The 22,393-nt window shown below is 37.4% G+C and overlaps 1 protein-coding gene and 1 long non-coding RNA gene across 2 annotated transcripts; one reads left to right on the top strand and one right to left on the bottom strand.

Moving 5' to 3' along the window:
• The first annotated feature begins 11,163 nt into the window (after window positions 1-11,163).
• Window positions 11,164-11,964, top strand: LOC129737548 (histone H1-like). Its single transcript, XM_055728711.1, has one exon. It carries the CDS (start codon window positions 11,164-11,166, stop codon window positions 11,779-11,781), a length of 618 nt encoding a protein of 205 aa, XP_055584686.1. The 3' UTR covers window positions 11,782-11,964.
• Window positions 11,965-20,913: 8,949 nt separating this feature from the next.
• LOC129739235 (uncharacterized) lies at window positions 20,914-22,234 on the bottom strand. Its single transcript, XR_008735774.1, has 4 exons — window positions 21,850-22,234; window positions 21,673-21,775; window positions 21,532-21,601; window positions 20,914-21,466 (listed from the first exon to the last, which is right to left on the bottom strand). It is a non-coding gene; the product is annotated as an uncharacterized LOC129739235 (long non-coding RNA).
• Between the last annotated feature and the right edge of the window lie 159 nt (window positions 22,235-22,393).

Below are 22,393 nucleotides of genomic sequence, written 5' to 3'. Positions count from 1 at the left end.
GAGCTGAATCCGAATCCATCGGAATTCCTTTAGAAACGAAACATCAATCAAATAAAAAAAAAACATACCCACCGCTGGTCGCAAACGCTTGAAAAAAACTGGTAAGTCTGATTTTATTCTTTCAATAAATCACGTTACACGAGAAGTCGCTGATCTGTAAAAGCCAATCCAACCAGAAAAAACGAACAGATTAAAAAGCAGTGATTCTCCATGGTCGCATTTACTTAATCAGTTTTCATTTCATTCTTCAATGTTTTTCACCATCAAGTAATTTTCGCTTCAGTCGACACACGTCTTAAATCTCTCGGTGAAATTAACAAGTCCTAGGTAACTCCACAGAGAACAGACGTACAAGCTCGAACAAAAAATCGTCAAAAAAGTGTGTAAAATTTCAAATGCTATCACCAAAAAAATACGTTAGAAATTGACTACAAACAGTACCATCTATTGCGCCGTTCAAAAGTTACAAGTCAACTTTAAAGTACCCAGTTTTCGAAAAGTCGTAATAGTTTATGAACTCCCAAAAAATCGATGCAATGTCTCAGAAAAATGGACGTGTTCAATTTATTGCTAAATAAATGAAATCAGAGTTACTTTTAACTGGGCGAAAATTCACTTTTTTTATTTTTGCACTACTATGACAGTTAAGATAACTAACAGCTTTGGTATAAGTTTTCGCACTTCTTGAACAGTAATTTATGTTAAAAAATGCATCACCTATGTCCAGTCAAATACAATAACATTCTTGACGATCAGTCTCACCCAGCAGTACTGATTCTAGGCATCTCAAAGCGGGTTACTTTCACATATCACTTTAGCATCCAGTTGTTTTAAACTTTGTATTTCTAACAAATTTGAAGGAAAAAGATAATAACTGTTATGATTATTTTTTTCATGCAACATGATGAACGTATTACGAAACTTCAACAGCGATTTTCTTGAAGCATGCTAAGCAGTTCATACGACCTATAGAAAACGGACTGAAACTTAGTCAGTCTTGTTTTGACAGTTCTCTTTGGTGTGTTTGAAGACATCTGGTGGCCCAGCCATAAAACAAAAAATGGTTCAAAAAGGGTGTTGGGGTTTTTACACAAGTTTCGTGGGCTAGCTTGTACGTCTGGTGGTAACTCTTCGCTTCTTGTTGTTATTCTGGTCGTTTAAAAGTTCTAATTATCCCTTCTGCTATCCGCAACCCATCACTCGATAGAGAAAATCCCAAAAACTTTAGCCGTGATCTTTCTTCGTTTGACCGCACACTAGTATGTCATCTCTAAATAGTTTCGCGATTGTTAACAACTAGCCAAAACTACGGTTTGTATAATTCGCTGGAAAATATCAGGTGCATTGAACAAACCAAACGGTAGCCGCCCAAAGCAGTAGATTCTATAGAGACCATTGAATCAGAATCCACCGGAAACGACAACGTTAACAACTTCAGTGAGCAGGAACTACAATCATTGCGCGAAGAAATTGTAGACGAAAATAACGATCCGAGAGAACCTATTTCACATTCTTCAAACGTTGCGAAAACCCCCGACCCAGCAAACATTTATGAAGGTGTAACACAGGAACAACAGAATTATTCAATCAAATATACCAGATGAAAAGATTGTATTAAACTTACCAAAATAGCATATAGCTACAAAATTGGAGGCGATATATCTACAATGACAAGATTTCAACGATTCGATTTTCCCACAAAAAGCAAAATAAACCGAAAAAAAATATCCCCGACCGAGATTTGAACTCCAGCCCTCCGAGTTGGCTGTCTTACTACGATGCCAACTCATCAACTGATATGATCTACGCTATAGCTCTATGGGTGAGATTCTCTTGTTATGAGAGGAGACCGGAAAGAGTGTTAATTGAAGGACCGCCCATTTATCATAAATCAGTTCACTCAAATCGTAAATGTTGAATTAGCATATTCTCAACGTTTTGGAGACATATTTACGAATTGACTAAACTGCTTTCCGATTCAACTTTTTTTAGGCAAAGCTTGTCGTGAATGAATGATGGAAAATCACTCAATACCAACATGTTTACGATGGTAATTGAAAATGTTTTAATATTCGATTTGGATTATCATTTCTATTACGATTTTATGTTAGCTGGGGTGTACCGAAGCCGATGTTGATGGAATTTCTATCTCTCAATAATCATCGTAAACACGTTGGTATTGAGTGATTTTCTATCATTCATTTACGGCAAGCTTTGCCCAAAAAAAATTTAATCGGATAGCAGTTTAGTCAATTCGTAAATATGTCTCCAAAATGTTGAGAATATGTTCATTCGACATTTACGATTTGAGTGAACTGATTTACGATAAATGGGCGGGCTTCAATTGACACTCTCTCCGGTCTCTTCCTTTGACCGGTTCGTAAAAAAAAAATCTCACCTATAGAGCTTTAGCGTAGACCATATTAACTTATGAGTTAGCATCGTGGTAAGATACCGGTCTGCTAACTCGGAGGACTGGAGTTCAAATCTCGGTCGAGGAAATATTTTTTATCGTTTATTTTGCTTTTTGTTGGAAAATCGAATCGTTGGAATCTTGTCATTGTAGATATATCGCCTCCACTTTTGTAGCTATATGCTATTTTGGTAAGTTTAATACAATCTTTTTATCTGGTATATTTGTTTGAATAATTCTGTTGTTCCTTCGATATACCTTGCTAAATGTTTGCTGGGCTAAATCATTCATGTGGTTTTCTAAATGAGTTATAGATCAAATGTTAGCAAAAATATTGTGAAAATAATGATTGCAAAACATTTAAAAATGTCTGTATTAATGAAAAACTTCAAAATGGGTTTGAAATATATAGGAAGAAAATTCATTAAAAAAACAATTGTTAGAAAGAGCAGAAAAACTGTCGAAAACTAGGTATATTACCCTATTATAATTATTATTTCCAGCAATCTGGATTGCCGATTTCCAGCAATTTGAATTGCTGCAAACCAGCATTGATGTTTGCTGTTTTTCGCGAATATTTTTGGCGCGCATTACTATTGTGAATTTAAATAAAAATTTTAGAAACGTTGCTGGTGAACTGGCAACGAAACACAGACTTCCGACAATCTAGTACTTCACTTTTCTTTGTCGGAAGTCCGGCACACTAAAACGTTTGATCATCAAGCGTGTTCGATTAAAAAATCACGTAGTAGCGCACAGAGTTATTCAAGTGATCTGAATAGATTATTTAAATTTGATTCGTGATTTTGCCTTTATTTTAATTGAACGAGAACTTCAGAGAACGCAATATTTTTTAAAGAAAATTTACAAAAAGCTATTGCCACTGTGACTGGTGATGCTCAAATGTTTCGTTTGGCCGTTTCAAATGAGGAAATTGTTAAAAATAAAGTTTCTTTTTATCAAATCATTGTTGTGCCTTTTCATCTCGAGAATCACACCAATAAAATATACTGAAAATATGTCCGTGATCGAAAACATCCATTACCTACTGCACATGCGCATAATTCAGTCCCTCGATTTGCGATTTTGGTAATAATTTTTCAGTCAAAAAACACTAGAATGTTCTGTTGTGGTATGAGCCTACTTGGTTGAATGATTCAACTGAATCAAAGCAATCGAAAGATTCCTTTTAATTCAACCACGGTAACCGTGGTACCGTGGTTGAATTAAAAGGAATCTTTCGATTGCTTTGATTCACTAGAATGTTGGAGAATTTGCTTAGTAAAATCAATTAGTAATTTTTTTTTGTTTGTAAATTCTTTATTTGAAACGGCTCATACCTTTAGGCTTAAATTAGTAAAACTTGTAGGGTAAATGATCTAGAATGGAACTGGCCGAAAACTGATCGTGAGTGGAACAATTTACTTTTCCTAAAATTTAAGCAACGGTTATGACCCGCATAGAAAAACATTGTGAAAAGACCATGAAATTCATTTTCACCCAACCATGAATTTTATGGTTTATACTATGCGAATCATGGTTCACCTTGAAAACACTGACAAATTCATATTTTTCGACTTTATGGCAAAATTGGACTTTTTGGACTCTTACCATTTAAACTGCAACATCTCAGAAACTACGCAAAATTTTCTATTGAAATTTTGTAGATTGGTTGTTGAAGTATTGAATCAGTATGTCTGAAATTGGTGAAAAGTTCTATCGATAGGATCAAAAGATGCCCGAGGTACAATATTTCAGGCATGAACATAAAAATGCGATTTCTATAGAATTCATGACGATTCATGAGAACAATATCGTTTCCATCTACAAATCAGTCAAAAAAATGTCTGGCAAAAGCAAAGAAGAAAAGATTAAATGGAATAAATGTTGCAGTTTGAATGAGAAATGTCCAAAAAGCCCTATTGGTTCACTTACTAAATGATCTCGCGTCTATTCTTCGGCGCATAAGGTAAAAGACCTCCACTGTTGACGATCCGGAGCCAGCGTCTTCACTTGGTCCCAGTCAGGACTCTCGTCGACAGTTCGTTTTTTCGGCGGCAAGGATTCGCCGCCTAAAGTTTGTGGGTCTGCCTCTTCTTCGATGTCCTTCTGGATTCCATTAAAGCGTCTCTCTGCAAATCTCGATCTCAGCTTTTCGCAGCATGTACCCAATCCATCTCCACTTACGTTCCCGAATCTCGATTTCTAGCGTCCTTTGATTCCTCATAAGAGATCCAGTTGCCAGACCACCAAGGGCGGATGATATTCCACAGGCAGCGGTTTACAAATACTTTCGGTTTTCGCGTCGTTACATGTGCACCAAGTTTCGCACCCGTACAGCAATACGGATTTGACGTTTGATAAAGATTCGAAAACCGCATCTATCGATAAATGTGTCTCGGTTGTATTTGGAGCTTTTCTGAGTGATCACATGCCATCTTTTTGTTCGTTCGCACTGCAAGTTTTCCTCTTGTGGGGCGAACCACGTACGGCCTACTATTGTGTCGTGGTAGCTACAACTCTATCTGTATCTACCACTGCAATGTAATAGGTCCGTGAGGAACTAAGAGATGAAATGTGATGAAAAGTCTTTCAAATTAAAATTTCCCTTCCTCTCATTTTCAAGATAATTCATCTTACTCTAATCTTCTATACTTCTATAATCTTTCTATTCTTAAATATTCTTTCTCAAAGAATTTAACATTTTACCGATATAGCCGATAAAATAATTTCATAAGATTCGAATTTTCGTTCGTAGAGATATCTGACGTGAGCTTCAGAGGTTGCGGAGACTCGCAAAGGCAAATCGGGCTTTTCTGATACGGGTTTCGATGTCTTGCTTGGTACCACCATCAGGCGTTATCTGGTTACCAAGAAACTGGAAGCACTCCATTTTTTCAACATGTTGACATTGACTTTGAGATATGCTGCCTTGGAGCTTTCGTTGAGGTCGTCGAGTTTGCTCTGCATATCTGGCTTTGTTTGGTCGAGCAAAACAATATCGTCTGCCAGGTCAAGGTCGTTCAGTTGCTCCATTGTTGAAGGGTTCCATGGCAATCCTCGGTTCGGTGCACAGTCGATCGATCCAGTCACAATCTCATGCATGACGTTTAGAAAAAGAAGCGGTGATAAGATACATCCCTGTCTCACTCCAGCAGTTACGGGGATTGGTTCGGACAAGACACCGTCGTGCAATACCGTGCATGAAAATGATTCGTACTGTGCTTCGATGATATAGACTAGTTTCACTGGGACTCCTCGTCGCCTTAGAGCCGCCCAGATGTTTTCGTGGTTAAGTCAGTCGAATGCATTTTCGAAATCAACTAACACCAGCAGAGGAGAGTCCTGAAATTCGTTGATTTGTTCCAGGATGATTCGAGTAGTCCACACATGATCGTACGGATCGGAATCCAGCTTGTTGCCGTCGGAGTGTAGCGTCGATTTCCTCCTGGATCCTGTTCAGGTTCACTTTGCATAGTACTTTGAGGGTTGTACAGATCAACGTTATGCCTCGCCAGTTACCGCACTCAGTCAGGTCTCCTTTCTTCGGGACATTTACGAGGATACCCTGCATCTAGTCGGCAGGGAATGTTGCAGTATCCCGGATGTCAGCGAAAAGACGGTGCAACATTTGTGCTGACAAGGCAGGGTCGGCCTTTAGCAGGGATGCAATCGATCCCAGCTGCTTTGTTGGATTTCATGTCTTTGATTGAACTGCAGGTTCTGTTGGCCATTGCTATTCGTGACTCGAAAGTGTGGTACAAATTGCTCAGTCCATCGTTTGAGCTGATCTGTTCGATCGGTCAATAACTGACCTGCTCGGTCTTTCAGCAACATTCTTGCATTAGTCCTTGCACCACTGAGGCCTTTCTCTTATCATCGACCATCCTCCAAGTTTCATCCGACATCCATTCACTTCTTCTTCCACAAACTTTCCCGAGAGTACCATGGCTCATCGTGATAAAGAAATTCTTGATTCCACACCACTGTTCTTCGACTGTTCCGCCTGTCGGCAATTCTGAGGCTCGGGATTCTCAACGTATACCCTTTTCACCTCTGGATTCTTCAACCGGCGGACGTCGTATCGACATCCGGCTTTCCCTCGCGCCGTTGGACACGCGGAACTCTCAGTCGTATCTCGCCAAGGACGAGGTGATGTAAACTCACCAAGGGCCAAGGACGAAGTGATGGTAAACAAACATACCACGCACAGATTTATTTGTATCACGGACAACTATTTCTTTTAGCATAGTTCGGACTCCACCCGAAACTGCTGACTCAGTTGGAAATACAAGCCGACTCGACCGGTGCTCAGTGGTGTTCACCATCGATTTTCATGTGATTTTACACGAAGATGTCATGTCCGGATTTATATTTTACACATTGTAAACGAACTCTGAAAAAATAACTCATACTGATGAGATCTCTCACGATCCGATCGAACGACGATCGTGATCGATGTAAAAATAAAAGATCATTCTATTCATATCCGTGGTGCATAGCGGAAGCCTTCTAATTTATTATATTCAAAGTCCAAATTCTTATATTAAAATAACGTTGGAATAGTTAAATCGTTTGATAAAGGATATACACTACGGAAGATTCATGCCATTCAATTTTTTTTTCGCGCGAAAGGCAACCTTCTACTCAATAGAGGATATGTCTATAGAGTCAGGATATGTTTGTCTGAGAATTTGAAAAATATCGAAAAGTTTCCCTTCGTCGTGATTTTCGAAGCAAACAAATTCTTGCTGAAACTTTTTAATTTTTTCACCCCCGATGGCTTCTGCGCAACGTTTAAATGCTTTGCGAAGTTCACTGGTCTCTAAAGCAGATTCTGGTTCAGTAGATGATTCCATCTTATCCAAAAAAGATTCCTCTGGTTGTCCTCTTAAACATTTCGAAAAATCAATATTCTCTACATTCAAGGGGTACAAGCCTGTACTCTGAAACCATTTTGCAAGGTTTGAATGGTCATATATTTTCGTAGACAAGTTTGCAACACGCCAGCAAAATTTTGTTTCGTGACTGCAAATTTTGGATTTTTAAGACGATAATCCCCAACAATTTTTTGGACGAAAGGCAGCAACATCTGCCGGTTGCATAATATGAGTTGCATTAGGGTAACCAATATGATCCCCATATCCCTGCACATTTCTGAAGTTTTTAAATTAATGTGGCTACTGTGGCCATCAATTATGAACATGACTGGTTTTTTTGTTCCTTGTTTATCTAAAAACGGATTGAAGACGTTTCCGATATAATCCCTGAAAACATCTGAAGTCATCCATCCATTTTTCGACTTGGCGATTCCCCAAGTAGATGGTACCAACTGTGCCACTTGTTTAGGAATGTTTCGATAGGGATACACTGTCCTTGGGGGCACGATGCTTCCATTCGCAGCAAACGAAAACATGACAGTCAGATTGACTTTGGTTGGCGCATTTTCAACATCGTAAACATTACGACTACCACGTTTCGCAAGCAGTGCGCTAGCTTTCGGGTTGAATTGAAAGCTAGTTTCGTCTCCGTTGTATAAATAGCTTCAGCCATGTTTTACCTAAAATAATGTTTGAACCACTCATATCCAAACAATTAAGTTTAATGTGGTTTAATTACCTGGACGAGTATTCTGAAATTTATTTTCTCGGAGAGATGCATCCAAAAACAACTTCACTGTGTCGAGCAGCATGTCTTTGGTCACAGGAAACTTGAGGAAACCCAACCTCCTGCATTTGGAATACCCAGTTTTCAAGGTCTTTCTCCTCTTTCGGCGTTAGAACATTAGATGGCCCGGACTTCGGAGGACCTTCAATGCTTGTTTTACGCATTCGAAACCTTAAGGTGTTTCTTGGGACCCCGTAAAAATCCGCTGCCGCTGCACCCATAGAAGAGGTTGCAAAAATCCAATGCCTATTTAGCAAATCTCTGTGCCGATAATGCGCTGAAATGTGCACTGTGCCGAAGATGATATGTTTGAAAAACCGTAACTGGCATAAGGACTCGGCTCCCAACCAATAAGATGCATGACCACTACATTCAAGCGAAACAAGAAAAACATTTTATTGGATTTCCTTCCTATTGGATAATTCATCCCAGAAACAAGAAAATAATGATAAAAACTACAGCGCCCGTAGGGAGAGTCGAACTCAAATCACCAATTACATTGCTTGCAAGTCCGACATCCTAACCAGTGTGCTATTTGGGCTTCATGAAGGACGAGGGATATTTGTCTTAGGCTTTCTGCCACCGAACAATCACAAAAAATCAAACGGTGGCTTCCCGGCGTTTGGCCGCCTTTCAAGGTAGTCCTTTGTCTTGCGATGGTAACGGGAAAGGGAACGGGAGTGAAGGCAAAGGGAAACCCATTGAATGAGAACTGTGCTTTGCTTACTGCATGCTATTACATACACACGCTACATATACACAGCTGCTAAAGCCGGGCAGCTTGGCCGGTGTGGAAGAAATATTTTTGTTGTTGCTTTTGCTACACATGCGCAGCTTAGCCGTGGTTGTTTGCCGGTAGATTGAATTGAAGCAATGTTTTTTTTGTTGCTTTTACTGCATACACACGCACAGCTTGGCCGTGGTTGTTTGCCGGTGAATTGAAGGGATTGAATTAGAAGGATGTTTTTGTTGTTGCTTTTGCTACATTCACACGCACAGTGCTCGGTTCGCTGGCTGCCTGGTGTTGGCCGGTATTTATTTCCATCCTTCTTCGTTTTGTGATGCGATAGGGAGGGACGTGAAAGCGTTTTTATTTTGTTTCTTTCAGACATACGCAATTCGGTTAACTTGGGAGATTAATGCCGGTGGGAGCAAATCGAATCAGCACCGGTCGCGTTATCTTCTTGTACCAATGATGCTGTGTAATTGACTACACGCCATTGGCACAGAGGCTGAATTTTGGGTGTGATAGAGTCATATGCCTCGTACTCACATCCAAAAGTACGAGCTGGACGTCTTCCTCTGAGTAGGTTTTTCGATAGTTTTCCGGACGCTGAAAGACACTTTTCTGTTAAATGAAACATGTGAAAATAAAGATTTGAGACTCACCATTTTAGATGAAATTTTTAACAATCTATTCGAACGATCTGCACTCCAACTGATAAAATGGATTTTGAAGTGTCAAACTATGTAAACATTCCCTTTGTTTTCAGTATCAAAGTTGGCGAAAACTAGATTTTGAGCTCATTTTCAGCTTCAATTTTCGACAGCCCAGTATTTTAATTTTAACTTTAATTTCGTTGCCTCTATTGAACTAAAATGTAAGAAAACGTTCGAAATCAACATCTTTTATGTATAACCGACTCAGTCTTATGAAAAAATTGTTGAAAAAGATCTTATTTAACTAATTTTGTAAAAAACGCTTTGTGGTCAAACACATTGTGATGAGCATGTTTACAAGTATGGTAATTTAAAACTTGATTTAAATGGCTTAGATCGTTATTTTTCTTTTCTATTTGTAGTGGTAAATGATTAAAAAAAAATAAACCTTCAAATAAAAATTCACGCCTAACAAATAAGACTTTTTTTTATTGACCGAATTTAAAAAAATTATCGAAAACTTGGGTTTCTACCCGAATTATGTGCATGTAATAAGCGATAAAACACAATTATTTTCTCCCATTTTTTCAAATAAGGGTTGTACCTATTTATTTCCAGAAACATGATTTTTTTTTCTATATTCCTACACCGGCTCTGGGGTGGCATCTTTGTGCCAAAGTGGTGATCATGGAATATCTACCTGTCCAATAAAAACTCACCCTTGACTTGATGTCTGGTTGGTAGAATATAGAGGAAAATGAATTGTATTAATTTAATCAAAATTTGTAACATAGAGTCTCACCTTGCTTCAGCGTGCGAAAACTAACAGACTCCAATTTGACAACTCGATTGCTGATTTTCTAGCAAGCACAGACCAGTTGCTGGAAAGTTCAGTAATTTGAAACCCGATTGCTGATTTTTCAGCAAAACTGACAAGAACACGACCGAATGCTGGAAAATCCATCAATTAGAAAACGATTCCAGCATTTTTTTACTGCAAATCGAGGCAAAAATTTACTGTGATATATAATTCTCAATCAAGAGATTTATATAGGTGTGAAAAGGTATTCTTTAATAAAATGGGGCACCTTATGTTATTGTTAATTTAAAAAAATATGATGAAATTAAGATAACTAATAATCATACTTGAAACTGTTATAGGCGATTGTCACCAGACCAATGCAAGTTGCATTTGGATGTAACATTGAGTTACATTTATTCATTTAAGCTGTGTTTAGGAACATGTAAGTGTGATAATAAAACGTTTTTAGGTAGATGAAATAATGAATTTGTTGGTCACAGCACCAGTTTCAACCTTTTTATTGTTCAAACGGCTAAATTTGTGCTTATTTGTGTGGAATAAACAGCATCGATCTAACATTCACACTTACTTATGTTTGTTATTTATGTTTGTAATTTGGTAACCAAAACGGAAAGTAGTTATAATTATGGGCCCATCAATTATCTCAATGTTAGCAATAATGCTTATTCCCTAAACACCTACATTAGTTCGAAAATTGTTTTACAAAATTAAATATTAAGTTCATGTCACACATTGTTTGAAAGAGCGATTTTCTTTTGCTATCCCGCATTTCTCTAATACGGACATCCGCATGGGATAACAGTAAAATGGATGCTAGCAATGCAAGCATTCGTAAATTCTTCTTACAGTGTTTGTTAAATTTTGAGAAAGTAAATTAAAAATGACGGAAACGGAAGTTGTTGTAGCCGCTGCTGCTGCTTCGCCAACTAAGGCCAAGAAGGCTAAGGCATCCAAGGGAGAGAAGAAACCGAAGAAGCCCGCAACGCATCCACCGGTGAATGATATGGTCCTGGCTGCAATCAAATCACTCAAGGAGCGTAACGGTTCGTCACTCCAGGCCATCAAGAAATATATCGCAGCAAACTTCAAGTGTGATGTCGCTAAATTAGCAACATTCATCAAGAAGGCCTTGAAAACTGGAGTTGAAAAGGGGAACTATGTCCAAACCAAAGGAACAGGAGCTTCCGGATCATTCAACATCAAAGCGGAAGCCAAAAAAGGAGCAGGAGAGAAGAAAAAAGTGGCTAAGAAGCCCAAGAAGGCGGCTGCCGGTGTCAAAAAACCTGCTGCCAAGAAGGCTCCTTCAAAGGCCAAAGCCGCGGCTAGTAAAAAGGTTAAAGCAGCTCCAGCCAAGGCAGCCATAAAGGCTGCAACTGTGAAAAAGTCAGTCACACCTAAGCAGAAAGCGACCAAACCAACCAAAAGCGCAGCTAAAAAACCCAAAACTCCCAAACCGAAAAAGGCTGCCCCAGCTAAAAAGGGCGCTGCCAAGAAGTAAAGTAATTCATCTCCATTACTAGAACATCTATCAATCAGTCCTTTTCAGGACTACCACTTCAATCGAAGGAGTTAGGAAATGAACTTTTTTTAATCATAAGTTGTTGCATTCCCTCAGTATTTTTAAAACAAAAATATGACTAAAATCAACAGCCTATTGGTTCGACTTCTGTCGAAATCTTCGATTGCCGCCAACTCAAAATTTGCCAAAGTCGTAAAAGGAGTTCAAGTGCACTCGTCGTCAGCCTAAAAGCATTTGTTTAACTAGGTATGAAAAAACCAGGAGTTGCAAGTAGAGGTGTTATCTTTGGACATTATGTATTCGTGGCTGAACCGAGTGTGGCCGATGCAGAGTCGTGTTAAAGCTCTTCTTTCGAAAGTGCAGGATCTATCAATCCATCTCTGTTTCGTGTTTTTAATCTCTCGCAACTTCGAGCGATTGTTCGAAGCCCATTCGATTTCCCAGCCTTCCATTATCTGGGTTTTAATGCTTCTACTAGCGTCGGATTGTGAAATGGGAATTGTGAGGGGGGAGTCATTTTGGAACCGGCTAAGGGAAGTTGATTGGCTGATTCGTTACAGGCAAGCTTCGGACGACTCCTGAGGTGTCACTCATAAGTGCAAGAGCAAAGCTTCACAAAGAGGAGTGGAACCCACGCTCTTGTGAGCGCTAAACCGCACACACTCTGCTCATGCTTCCCAGAAAATAAATGTTCGACACTCACTTACATGAGTGATGTGTGCTCCGTCAGTGTAGCTCTTAGAGCGTGCTCTTAGGGAAATTAAGTGTGTTTTTAGGAAACCGTCCTTCCCATCATCTGAATAGCAAAAAAAGACGCTCATTAATGGAATTCTGTAGGCAGCGCTTTGAAAGCAAAGCGTGCAAGCGCTTGGTGCCGAGATTCAAATTCCAATGGTTTAATGAAATTTATGTAATGTAAAGTAATCGTTTACAGTTACTCAAAAACATATATCTACATTATTATGACAATAGATGAATGGGGAAAATTTCATTATAAAATTTAAAAAAAACTTGTACGTACATTTTGATGACTGTTTGATGTCACTTGACTTAGAAATTGCATAAAACATCTGGCACTGCCATTTTTTTTAGATCTCTAAGGGATTCATATGGAATATTTAAGAATTTCACAACTCGCTGAAAATCACATGTTAATCATTTGAATTTTCATAATGCATATTAAACTATGTTTCAGAAAACCGAAAAAGTCCCACAAAGTCAATTTTTGGCAAAAAAAATCTTGAACTGCGGTCCTTCCACAAGCATTGATCTCTTTACGTGTCCTTTACCCACTAATTTTTCGTTTATTCGGGTGTTTGTAGACCAAATATCTAGCTTTGCATGAATTTTAGTCACAAAATACTTCCTCTTTGAGTTCAAGTACCGTCAAACAGGGCATCATGTAACAGCGGGGTTAAATGCAACATTTGATTACTACAGCCCTGTTTTATTTTCATTATTATATAATGCAATCAAGTTGTCTTTTAATGCCTACAAAATGATGATGAAATAATTTCTCACATCTTAAGTTAGTATTTTAAAGTTTTTCATTTTCATTCAAAGTTTAAAAAAAAAAAAAAAAATAAAAATAATTTAAAAAATAGAGCAAAAGATGTACAAATTTTAACATTTTTCGAAGCCGTAAAATACTTTCCCCAGTATGACGGATTGGCTTAATGATATCACCTACAAACATTTTTTCTGATTTAATTTTTCTGTAGTATTTTTTTAGTATTTTTTACCCCTAAATGTATGCAGCATGCTTATGTTCACAAAAAAAATCAAAAATCAGTTTGAACAGATCCTAAATTTACTGAAATTGGTATTTGTATGCGTAATGGTTTTTATGGCATCAAAAATTTATCAAAAACAATACATTTATATACTTTTTCATTAGATTTTTCATTTAAAACTAAGTTTGTTGCATGTTATCAATTTTTCTTAGTATAGTGAAAATCAAATGTATTTTGAAAATTAAGAATAACTGAAAAAAACAATAACTTTTCTGACTGCGCCAATTTGATATCCCATCAACCTTAAAACATTAAATGTATAAAGGTTATGATTATCCGTGGACGTGGGTTATTTAGAAGCCATTTTAGTTGAAAGTGTTGCATGTTGCCCCAGTTGACGATATGTTATTATTTTAAATTTTGTTAAAAATAACGTTTTTCAAAAACGCATATTTTGGTCAAAATTGTAGCCTGTAACAATTGTTAGTCACATAGAACTCCATGAAAACGACTTGTTTCTGACAAACATTTAGGGTATTCTTTGCTAGTATAGGCTAGTAGGTAGGGGAGAGTGGGGATACTTGATCCCCTTTTCTTATTTTCATCATATCTTTTAAGAAAAAATTAGCAATGTCGCCGTCTTTGACATTTTCTGACAGCTTTTAACTTCAAGTTTCTATGCTCCAAAAATTAGAACGATACTTGAACCCGTTGATGAACTAGAAGCATTTTCGTGGGAGTAAAAAAATTGCGATTTTTCTGAAGTTAGGGGAAACTTGATCCCCTATTGAAGGAGACTTGATCTTTTATTCAGGAAGCCCTAATCCTTGTATAAAAATCAAACAAAACCCCAAGATAGAATGTTAATTTACTATTTTGGTCATGTTTATTCTCATTTCACAGTTTATAGCAGACATAAGAAGAAAATTCTATATCTTTGTCTCAACGCTAATAACATTGCATACTTAAAGGCGCTATTTTTTATAATTAAGAGAAAATTAATTATTTTTGGTCTTTTCTTCAGACAATTGTTTGATAAATATTAGTTTTTGGATAAATATTAGTAATTTCGTGATCAGCAATCATAACGATCAATTTAGAAGAATAATATGCCAATTGGAAGGGGGATCAATTGTACCCAACTGTAGGGGATCAATTATACCCATAATCAACATTTTAGAAAACTTTTTCTGAAAAAAGTGGAGAGTTTTCGATTGCTTTGAAAATATGGCATTATGAAGTTCATTCTACGCTCGAACGATTGATGCATTGGAACAAATATTTTTTTCATAATTTTCCCATGTAAGAAACATTTTGAAGTGATGAAAAAAGATCTTCAAGTTACATTTTGTGAAATTTTTCAAACAAAGTTCAATTACTCGAACAATTATTTTGTTAAAAAATTTTAAACTACAAGTATTGTTATTTTGCTCATTTTGGCACATTTTTCTAGAACATTTGATCTTTGTATGACATTCCAGTTTCGAGATATAGCTAAGGAATCAAGTATTCCCAGGGATCAAGTATCCTCATTCTCCCCTATTGATTTTATTTCACGAATTCAAAACAATCTAAATCCAAAAAAAAAATCTTGTTGATAACACCCTCGACACTAGCTAGCGGACTGCAAAATTAACTTTCAATGTTCAATCAGCACCACTATACTGCAGATGACTTATGCTACCTTTACCACCGTGGGGGAGCAATTTAGTTTCACCCGGTAAAGAACTTTCGGATCGGTTCTAAGCGTGACTTATTTGGTTTGTTGTTTGATAGAGACTTATATTGAACCAAAGTATATAAGAATATATTGTTCTCATCTATTCCGGCTTGATGTTATTATCTTTTTGATTCATCTTCCAAAAAAAACAGCTGGATACGAACCAAAGCGAACAGCACCATCAATTTATTACTTGGACGCACATTGTGTACACCTTAGGAGTACTCTTTAGGTGACGCTCTTATAGAGCGCTCATTTCAATTTTGAGTGTTTTGTGAGTGACGAAAAACACTCCCTGTGTGTATGGTCACTCCGCTCCTATCGACCACTCTTGCTCCGCTCACAACTAAATTCAAAGAGCGGAGCTGATTTTTACACCGCTCTTGTTGGGCTCTGAAAAGAGTCCGAAGCCTGGTTACAGGGAATGCTGGAGTGGCCCGGTATCCAGCAGAGTGTTATGTTTTTACTGAGAGCTAGGCTTAAAATCGGTATAGATGTGTAGAGAGTGGGAGTATTGGTTTTCAACGAGTTAGTTCTTTCAACTAGTGGGGTTTCTCTGGAGCCATCATTAGCGAGTGACCTTATAGCTATCAAGGAAAGATGTTTAGTGAGGAGATTGATAAAGGGTAATTGATCACTATCGGCCATCAGTGATGGGATTGGACTTGATCTGAAAGCGGAGCTTGTTGCACTACGTTAAAAAGGTAAATTATTATAAGAAAACCATAACATAAATTGTAAAACACGTGCACATTAAAACAATACGTCACAGATATCATAACCGATTTTGGCAGGTCCAAGAGGGCCTTTTTGTGTTTTCGTCTATTTGTACCAGCACGCAACGCAGCCGATAACAAAAAAGGGCAGAAAGAAATCGGAACGCCAATAATCCGATACATCGAACGACTGACATCAAGTACGCCCCTCGTGGCAACAACCGAGACTACACGGGAAGGATCGTACTGCTGGTCATGGGCTCTTCCGGGACGCCGGAAAAGAGCCCATGGTACCTTGAACCGTTCTGCAATATTTCCGCATCTATTCAACGAAGCCGAACCTAAAATAACATCTGCCGTACATCGGGTTCAATAGAATGCCGAAAACAACTAATCGACCTGCCAAGTTGCAGGGAAGTTGTAGTTAAAAATTATTATGAATAAAACCCAATCATGAATTGAACCCTATAGGACTCTGTTTGGTAGAGTAACTTTAATCCCTTAACATTTTGTTCCGTGGTAACGTTTAAGGCTGAATGAGCCTCCCCCAAAACTTCATTTCTTAAGCGGTCCAGACTGTCTGATCTGATTCTTGGTGATTTCCCTTATTTGAGTTCTCTGGAGGAAAGTGTCTCGGGTTTAAAAGAAAGCAGTCGCATAAGATCCTGAGTTCCTAGCATAATTTCCCTTTCTCATGTTCCCCACCCAGTGAGTGTAGCTGTCAAGTTACAAAATATATCATAAACTATAAATTTTCAAACGTTTTCGTTTAAAGATAATTGTTCTCGACTGGTGAAACTGTATAAACGGGAAAATATTTCGGCTTTTTCAGTCAATTCACGGATCCAAAACACCTTCTCTTCTTATTCCGACGTTTCGTTCTTTATTTGAACTTTTTCACAGGAATCTTCAACAAACATTACAAACTCTTAATGAACTAATTCACAACATAGAACAGTAAAAAACTTACAGAAAATTGTGTTTCTTCATCTGGAGGATCAATTACAATCAAATTCACATACAATAATTGGACACTTTTTACCATTAAAAACGCTAAAAGATATTAAAATAAAAACTTAGATGAAAAAGCTTATTTAAATATTTATAAACAATGAAATTTACTGCCTAGAGCAAACTCCAAACACGAAAGAAAATCTCAAAGAAAACTCAGCAAACTCCGCAAACAAACACTCCGATCACTAGCTGGTTGCACTCAGACGGCGGCAACGTTACACGATTTGTCTATGTATCGTGTGACCAACATCTTTTGAATAAGTGGTCGTGATTCTCGTTTTTAAGCTTTTTTTTTCCTCAGATTTAAGCTTTTTTTGCCTTGAGAGCATAGGAGACGAAAGCTTAAATCTGAGGAAAAAAGCTTAAATCTGTCAAAACGAGGGGAAAAAAGGGGAAATCTGAGAGATGTGCTCCATACGGTTTGAATAGCGTTGCCGCCGCCTGGTTGCACTACCAAATGGTGTTGTTGATGTAGCAGTATCGGTCTGTTTGGGTATGTTTTTCTTCGGTCTATTTCCTTTCTTGATAGTGTTGAGGATCCCGGAATTTGTAGAGCTCATATTTTAATAAGCTTTTTCATCTAAGTTTTTATTTTAATATCTTTTAGCGTTTTTAATGGTAAAAAGTGTCCAATTATTGTATGTGAATTTAATTGTAATTGATCCTCCAGATGAAGAAACACAATTTTCTGTAAGTTTTTTACTGTTCTATGTTGTCAATTAGTTCATTAAGAGATTGTAATGTTTGTTGTAGATTCCTGTGAAAAAGTTCAAATAAAGAACGAAACGTCGGAATAAGAAGAGAAGGTGTTTTGGATCCGTGAATTGACTGAAAAAGCCGAAATATTTTCCCGTTTTCGGTTTATTTTTCATTAATAACAGAGTTTGTTGCATTTTACCCCTTTTTCTTAGTAGAGTGAACATCGCATGATTTTGTAAATTTAAAAATAACTGGTGAAACCAATAATTTTTCTGATAACGTCAATTTGATGTACCATCAACCTTAAAACTTTTGATGTAAATGCGGTGTGATTATCTGTGGTCATTAAGTTTTTACAAGCAATTGAAGTTGAAAAGTGTTGCATGTTGCCCCAGTTGACGGTACCAACTTTTTGCTCTATGACCGACGAAAAACGCCTTCATGTATACTACTACATCCTACTTATGTTGGAATGGAAAATTTCAAAAGCGTCAAACCTTTTCCGGAACTTTGATATATTTTAAATAATTTAATGCCATATTCGTTTTCATCTGGTGGAAAGATGGTTGTGCACCAACTGCTGTCATCTTCATATAAAAAAAAAACGCTTTGACAGCACTTGGTGCACTACCGGTGCACCACCAGGATGAAAACGAATATGGCATAAGTCTCATTGATGTTGTGTTCGTCGTATTGTCAAAATTTGTTCAGCCTAATTATTAACAATTTTTACATTTTTAGCTTTTATAATTGAAATATGAATGTAATTATAACAAAAAGGAAGTAATGAAAAAATTGTACAAATCTTCAAATCGTCTAGGAGCTTTCTCTTCCAGTTCATCTTCAGCAATTTAAAAATGATCAGGTGTTTGTCCGGAGTTCCAGCCTCTCCGATTCAACTACTTCGAATAATTTTCAATTTTATTATTTTTAGCACCTTATTTACTAAACACTTTCACTTTCACAGATTCAAGAATAACAACAACAACGCGAACAACAATGAACTTTAACATCTGGCAATATAATATACTTTTTCGATTAAATTTATAAATATTGAAGCCGGAAAAAATAACTTGTCGTCATGCATTAACCAAAAACTTTCCGGTCGTTCTCCCCCCAGCCGCACAGCTGACATCGTGCTATTTTAGCCGTACTTTTCAATTACATATCAGGTCACCTGATTTTAATTTACTTAAGAAAACTACAGATTTTCATGGATACTTAACTCTATTTTCCAAAGAAAAAGCTATGTTCTAAAGTCAGAGTTCACATCCGCTAAGCAAATGTTTATTTATACCAAACTAAGCTAATTCTTTGGGTTTTTGCTCTGCTTGATTTTGAGCTATGTAACAGCTACCGAAGCAATTGTTAAACCCTATGCTTACTACTAGAGGAGCATTCGATTTTGAATTGAATTAGCCTACCTAACTTCTAAAATATGAATTCCAAACTTTAGAATCTAAAGATTAAACTACAAGATCACTTATGATCTGATGATCGGTTCAGGCCCAAAACTCCCAGGAACCCAGACAGGACTAATGATTTCCGTTCTCCCAACATCTGAAGACCATCTATTTGAAGATTGTGTGACGAATATGATCAAATTTGGGTCCAGTAAATAAGATGTTTCATTGGTTTAAATTTGTTGTGCCTTTGAGAAACAAACTGGTTGATTTACGCCCAATGTAGAGGTTTAAAAAAATCGCATTAGTACTGAATAAATCTAATGTGAATCCATCACAAGCTTCCTGTAGTCGACTTTAACTATGTTGCATAAGCGTAGGCGATAAACAAATCAATCACTTTTAATCGTCTATTCCTACATTTAAAACTACAAACTTTGATTAATGAACATCAAAGTAAACTGTTGCTTTAATAAACCTCATTATCATTCGGAAAATAAGCACGTGCGCCAAGATGTTGATAACGTTTCACGAATTAAAAAACTCGAAAAAATTGATGTTAGGTGCAATAAAAAATAAAATCTTAAGTGAATGTTTGAAAGAGTTCTGCACTTTTTTTTAATTTCATTTCAAAATAAATACCTAATATTCTTTTTTTGTGTTTCATGCGTATCTGGTTTTGAAATCTTTGATTTCTGTCACAGTACGCGATTTATGATATGTTGCATAAGTTTGAGGCGCAAAACGCATCAACCTGAACATGTATTGCCCACCTACTCCAATGAAAGCGCCTTAACCTCAGCAATTTATCGCAATGTGGAATTATATAGTCTTAAATGTTGGAAAACTTATTTATTACGCTTTTATTTTGAAAACTCTGTCCGAACAATTTTTAAAGTCAGAATCAGAAAAGGACCATCCAAAAAAACTGACCATTTTTAGCTTTGTTTATGCGTGATAAACCAGTGCATGCAATGTTATCCGACTCGCCCACTTGAGAAACCGTAAACTTGGTTAAATTCTTTCCACAAAAAAATAATTACCTACCGCAAATTTCCAATTCCCGAGATTTACGATCATCAAATGTAATTGTACAGATAAACATGTTTTGTGGTTTCGTTCGTATCTGATTTTTGAAATCTTCGATTTGCATAAGCTGTAGGCGGAATATGCATCAACTTGAACATTCATTGCCTACCTACTTTGTAAAATTGCGCCTTAACCTCCACGGAAAATAATAAAAAGGTAAAATTTACCGAGTTAGCAAAGGTGAACGCTCGTGAAAGCCAAAAAGGTAACTTCTACCTCTTCGAGGTGAAACTCACCTCACAGCGAGGTAAAATTTACCTGAATCGAGGTTGGAAAAAAGGTACAATTCACCGAGAAAAAAGGTGAATCTAAAAAAGGTAAATCTTACGTCGTAGCGAGGTGAACTTCACCTGAATTGAGCTCAATAAAAAAAGTATAATTCACCTAGAAAAAAAGGTAAATCCTGTAACTCGCGGTTGCTCAGCGGGTGGGTGGTTTTTACTGGTGGGTGGAATTGGGTGAAATGAGTGGGACTCAGGGTCGGACTTTCTACGGTTGTCACTTGCAGGGCTACTTTCTCCCTTGAGAAACTCAGATAGAGATGTCCAAAAGGCGGGATGGCAAACCAGTGTTACACATGCGAGTGGTACCTCGCATGTTACCAACCGTTGCCGGATGCGTAAATTAGAAAAGATCTTGTAACATCTCAGAGGGAGGCATGGGATGACGGAGATTAAGTCGGTACAACTCAAAATGTGGTAGTAAATCCAATTAAATAGACACTAAAACAGGGCGGCTAACGTGTTACAAATCATGATGAGCTTATTTATTAGTTTAACAGGCCTAAATACGAGACGTCACTCTATTATTATGAATACTTGCGGTTTTGTTGTTATGGGTATAAACTTTTCAATGCTCCGAATTTCTCGCATTTTTTTCTCAGAGGGGCAGCAACCTCGGCGGATTTGTACATGTTTCGGCGTCCCGAAACAGTGTCCAAATCTGGCTGACACAAGCGATGTTCCGCACGATGGTTATGGACTGAATTGAGGTTAAGTCCTCCTTAGGATATTCTGGTCGTTAATCCTTGTGATGGCTGTTTGCTTTTGGCCACACTCGCTACCCAATGAGGGCGATCAGGAGCTTGAACGGAGAAACAAAAGAAAAAGGCCCTTTGGACCTAAGCAGAGGAGTTACTACTCTGTGACGTCATATATGTAACCGCATGTTTACAATAATTTTTCACATTATATAAATATATACATTTTTAGAACTTTTACCTTTTTCTTTACAAACTGGTTTTAATATGTTTTTGATGTTTCTGTTGTTGTAACGTTTTTCGATTTGTTGCTGTGTTAATAAGTTTACTTAGTACTTTTCAGCATGTTTTAAAAATCATAACCTATAAATTTTACCTTTGATTTTACAGAACAATTGAATGTCCGTATACTTTTTGGTTTTAAGCACTTTTAACGATAGGTTTAGCTGTTTAGTGTAGAAAAAACATATTTTAGTTTAGCTTTTTCACAAATACCGCATGTCATTTTCAAACGTACTACTTTCCGTTACAGCTTTTTAAATCACTTTTAACTTTCCGTTAATTATCGATTTCGTGATAGATTTTAACTTGTGAACGTCTCTTTTGTTTTCGCTTTTAACCTGTAATTTTAGTAAATCATATTTAATATTCATTACACCACTTTTTAAAAATACTTTTCTTTTTTCAACATTACTTTAGATTTTTACACACGGCGCGCACTTCATGCCTCTAAGACGTTCACGAACGGAAAGACCCTTCGTGGGCTAGGCCAATATCAAAGCAAGCTCTACAAATTCATCCGGCCGTCGCACTAACAAAAACGTCAGAAACTTTATTGGACGGGTGCGACGTTCATTGGGTGATAACACTTCCTCGCATTAACAAAGGAGTGTTCATCCGACGCCCATGGACACCTCCCGCGAGAGAAGTGTGGCTGCGTACAAATGGGAGTAGGAGGTAAAATGGGAGGAATCCTCTGAGAACCTTTGGTTGAGTGGCGAGTGTTGACATTTGTCAATCAGGGTTGTAGTCGGATTAAGTAGTGTGTCAAAGACACATTTCTGAGAATGTAACGAACGGTTACAATCCAAATAAGGTAAAACTTACCTCGTAGCGAGGTGAAATGGACCTGGATTGAGCTAAACAAAACGGTACAATTCATCTCGAACGAAAGTAACTACTTGACGAATCCGTTTATTGAGGTTAAGCTGTTTTGTCGTTCAGAAGGGAAGTTATGT

The sequence above is a fragment of the Uranotaenia lowii genome, chromosome 1, assembly GCF_029784155.1.
Source record: "Uranotaenia lowii strain MFRU-FL chromosome 1, ASM2978415v1, whole genome shotgun sequence".
NCBI classification, from domain to species: domain Eukaryota; kingdom Metazoa; phylum Arthropoda; class Insecta; order Diptera; family Culicidae; genus Uranotaenia; species Uranotaenia lowii.
Note: the sequence above shows the minus strand (reverse complement) of the source record. Positions and strands in the feature narration are given on the sequence as shown.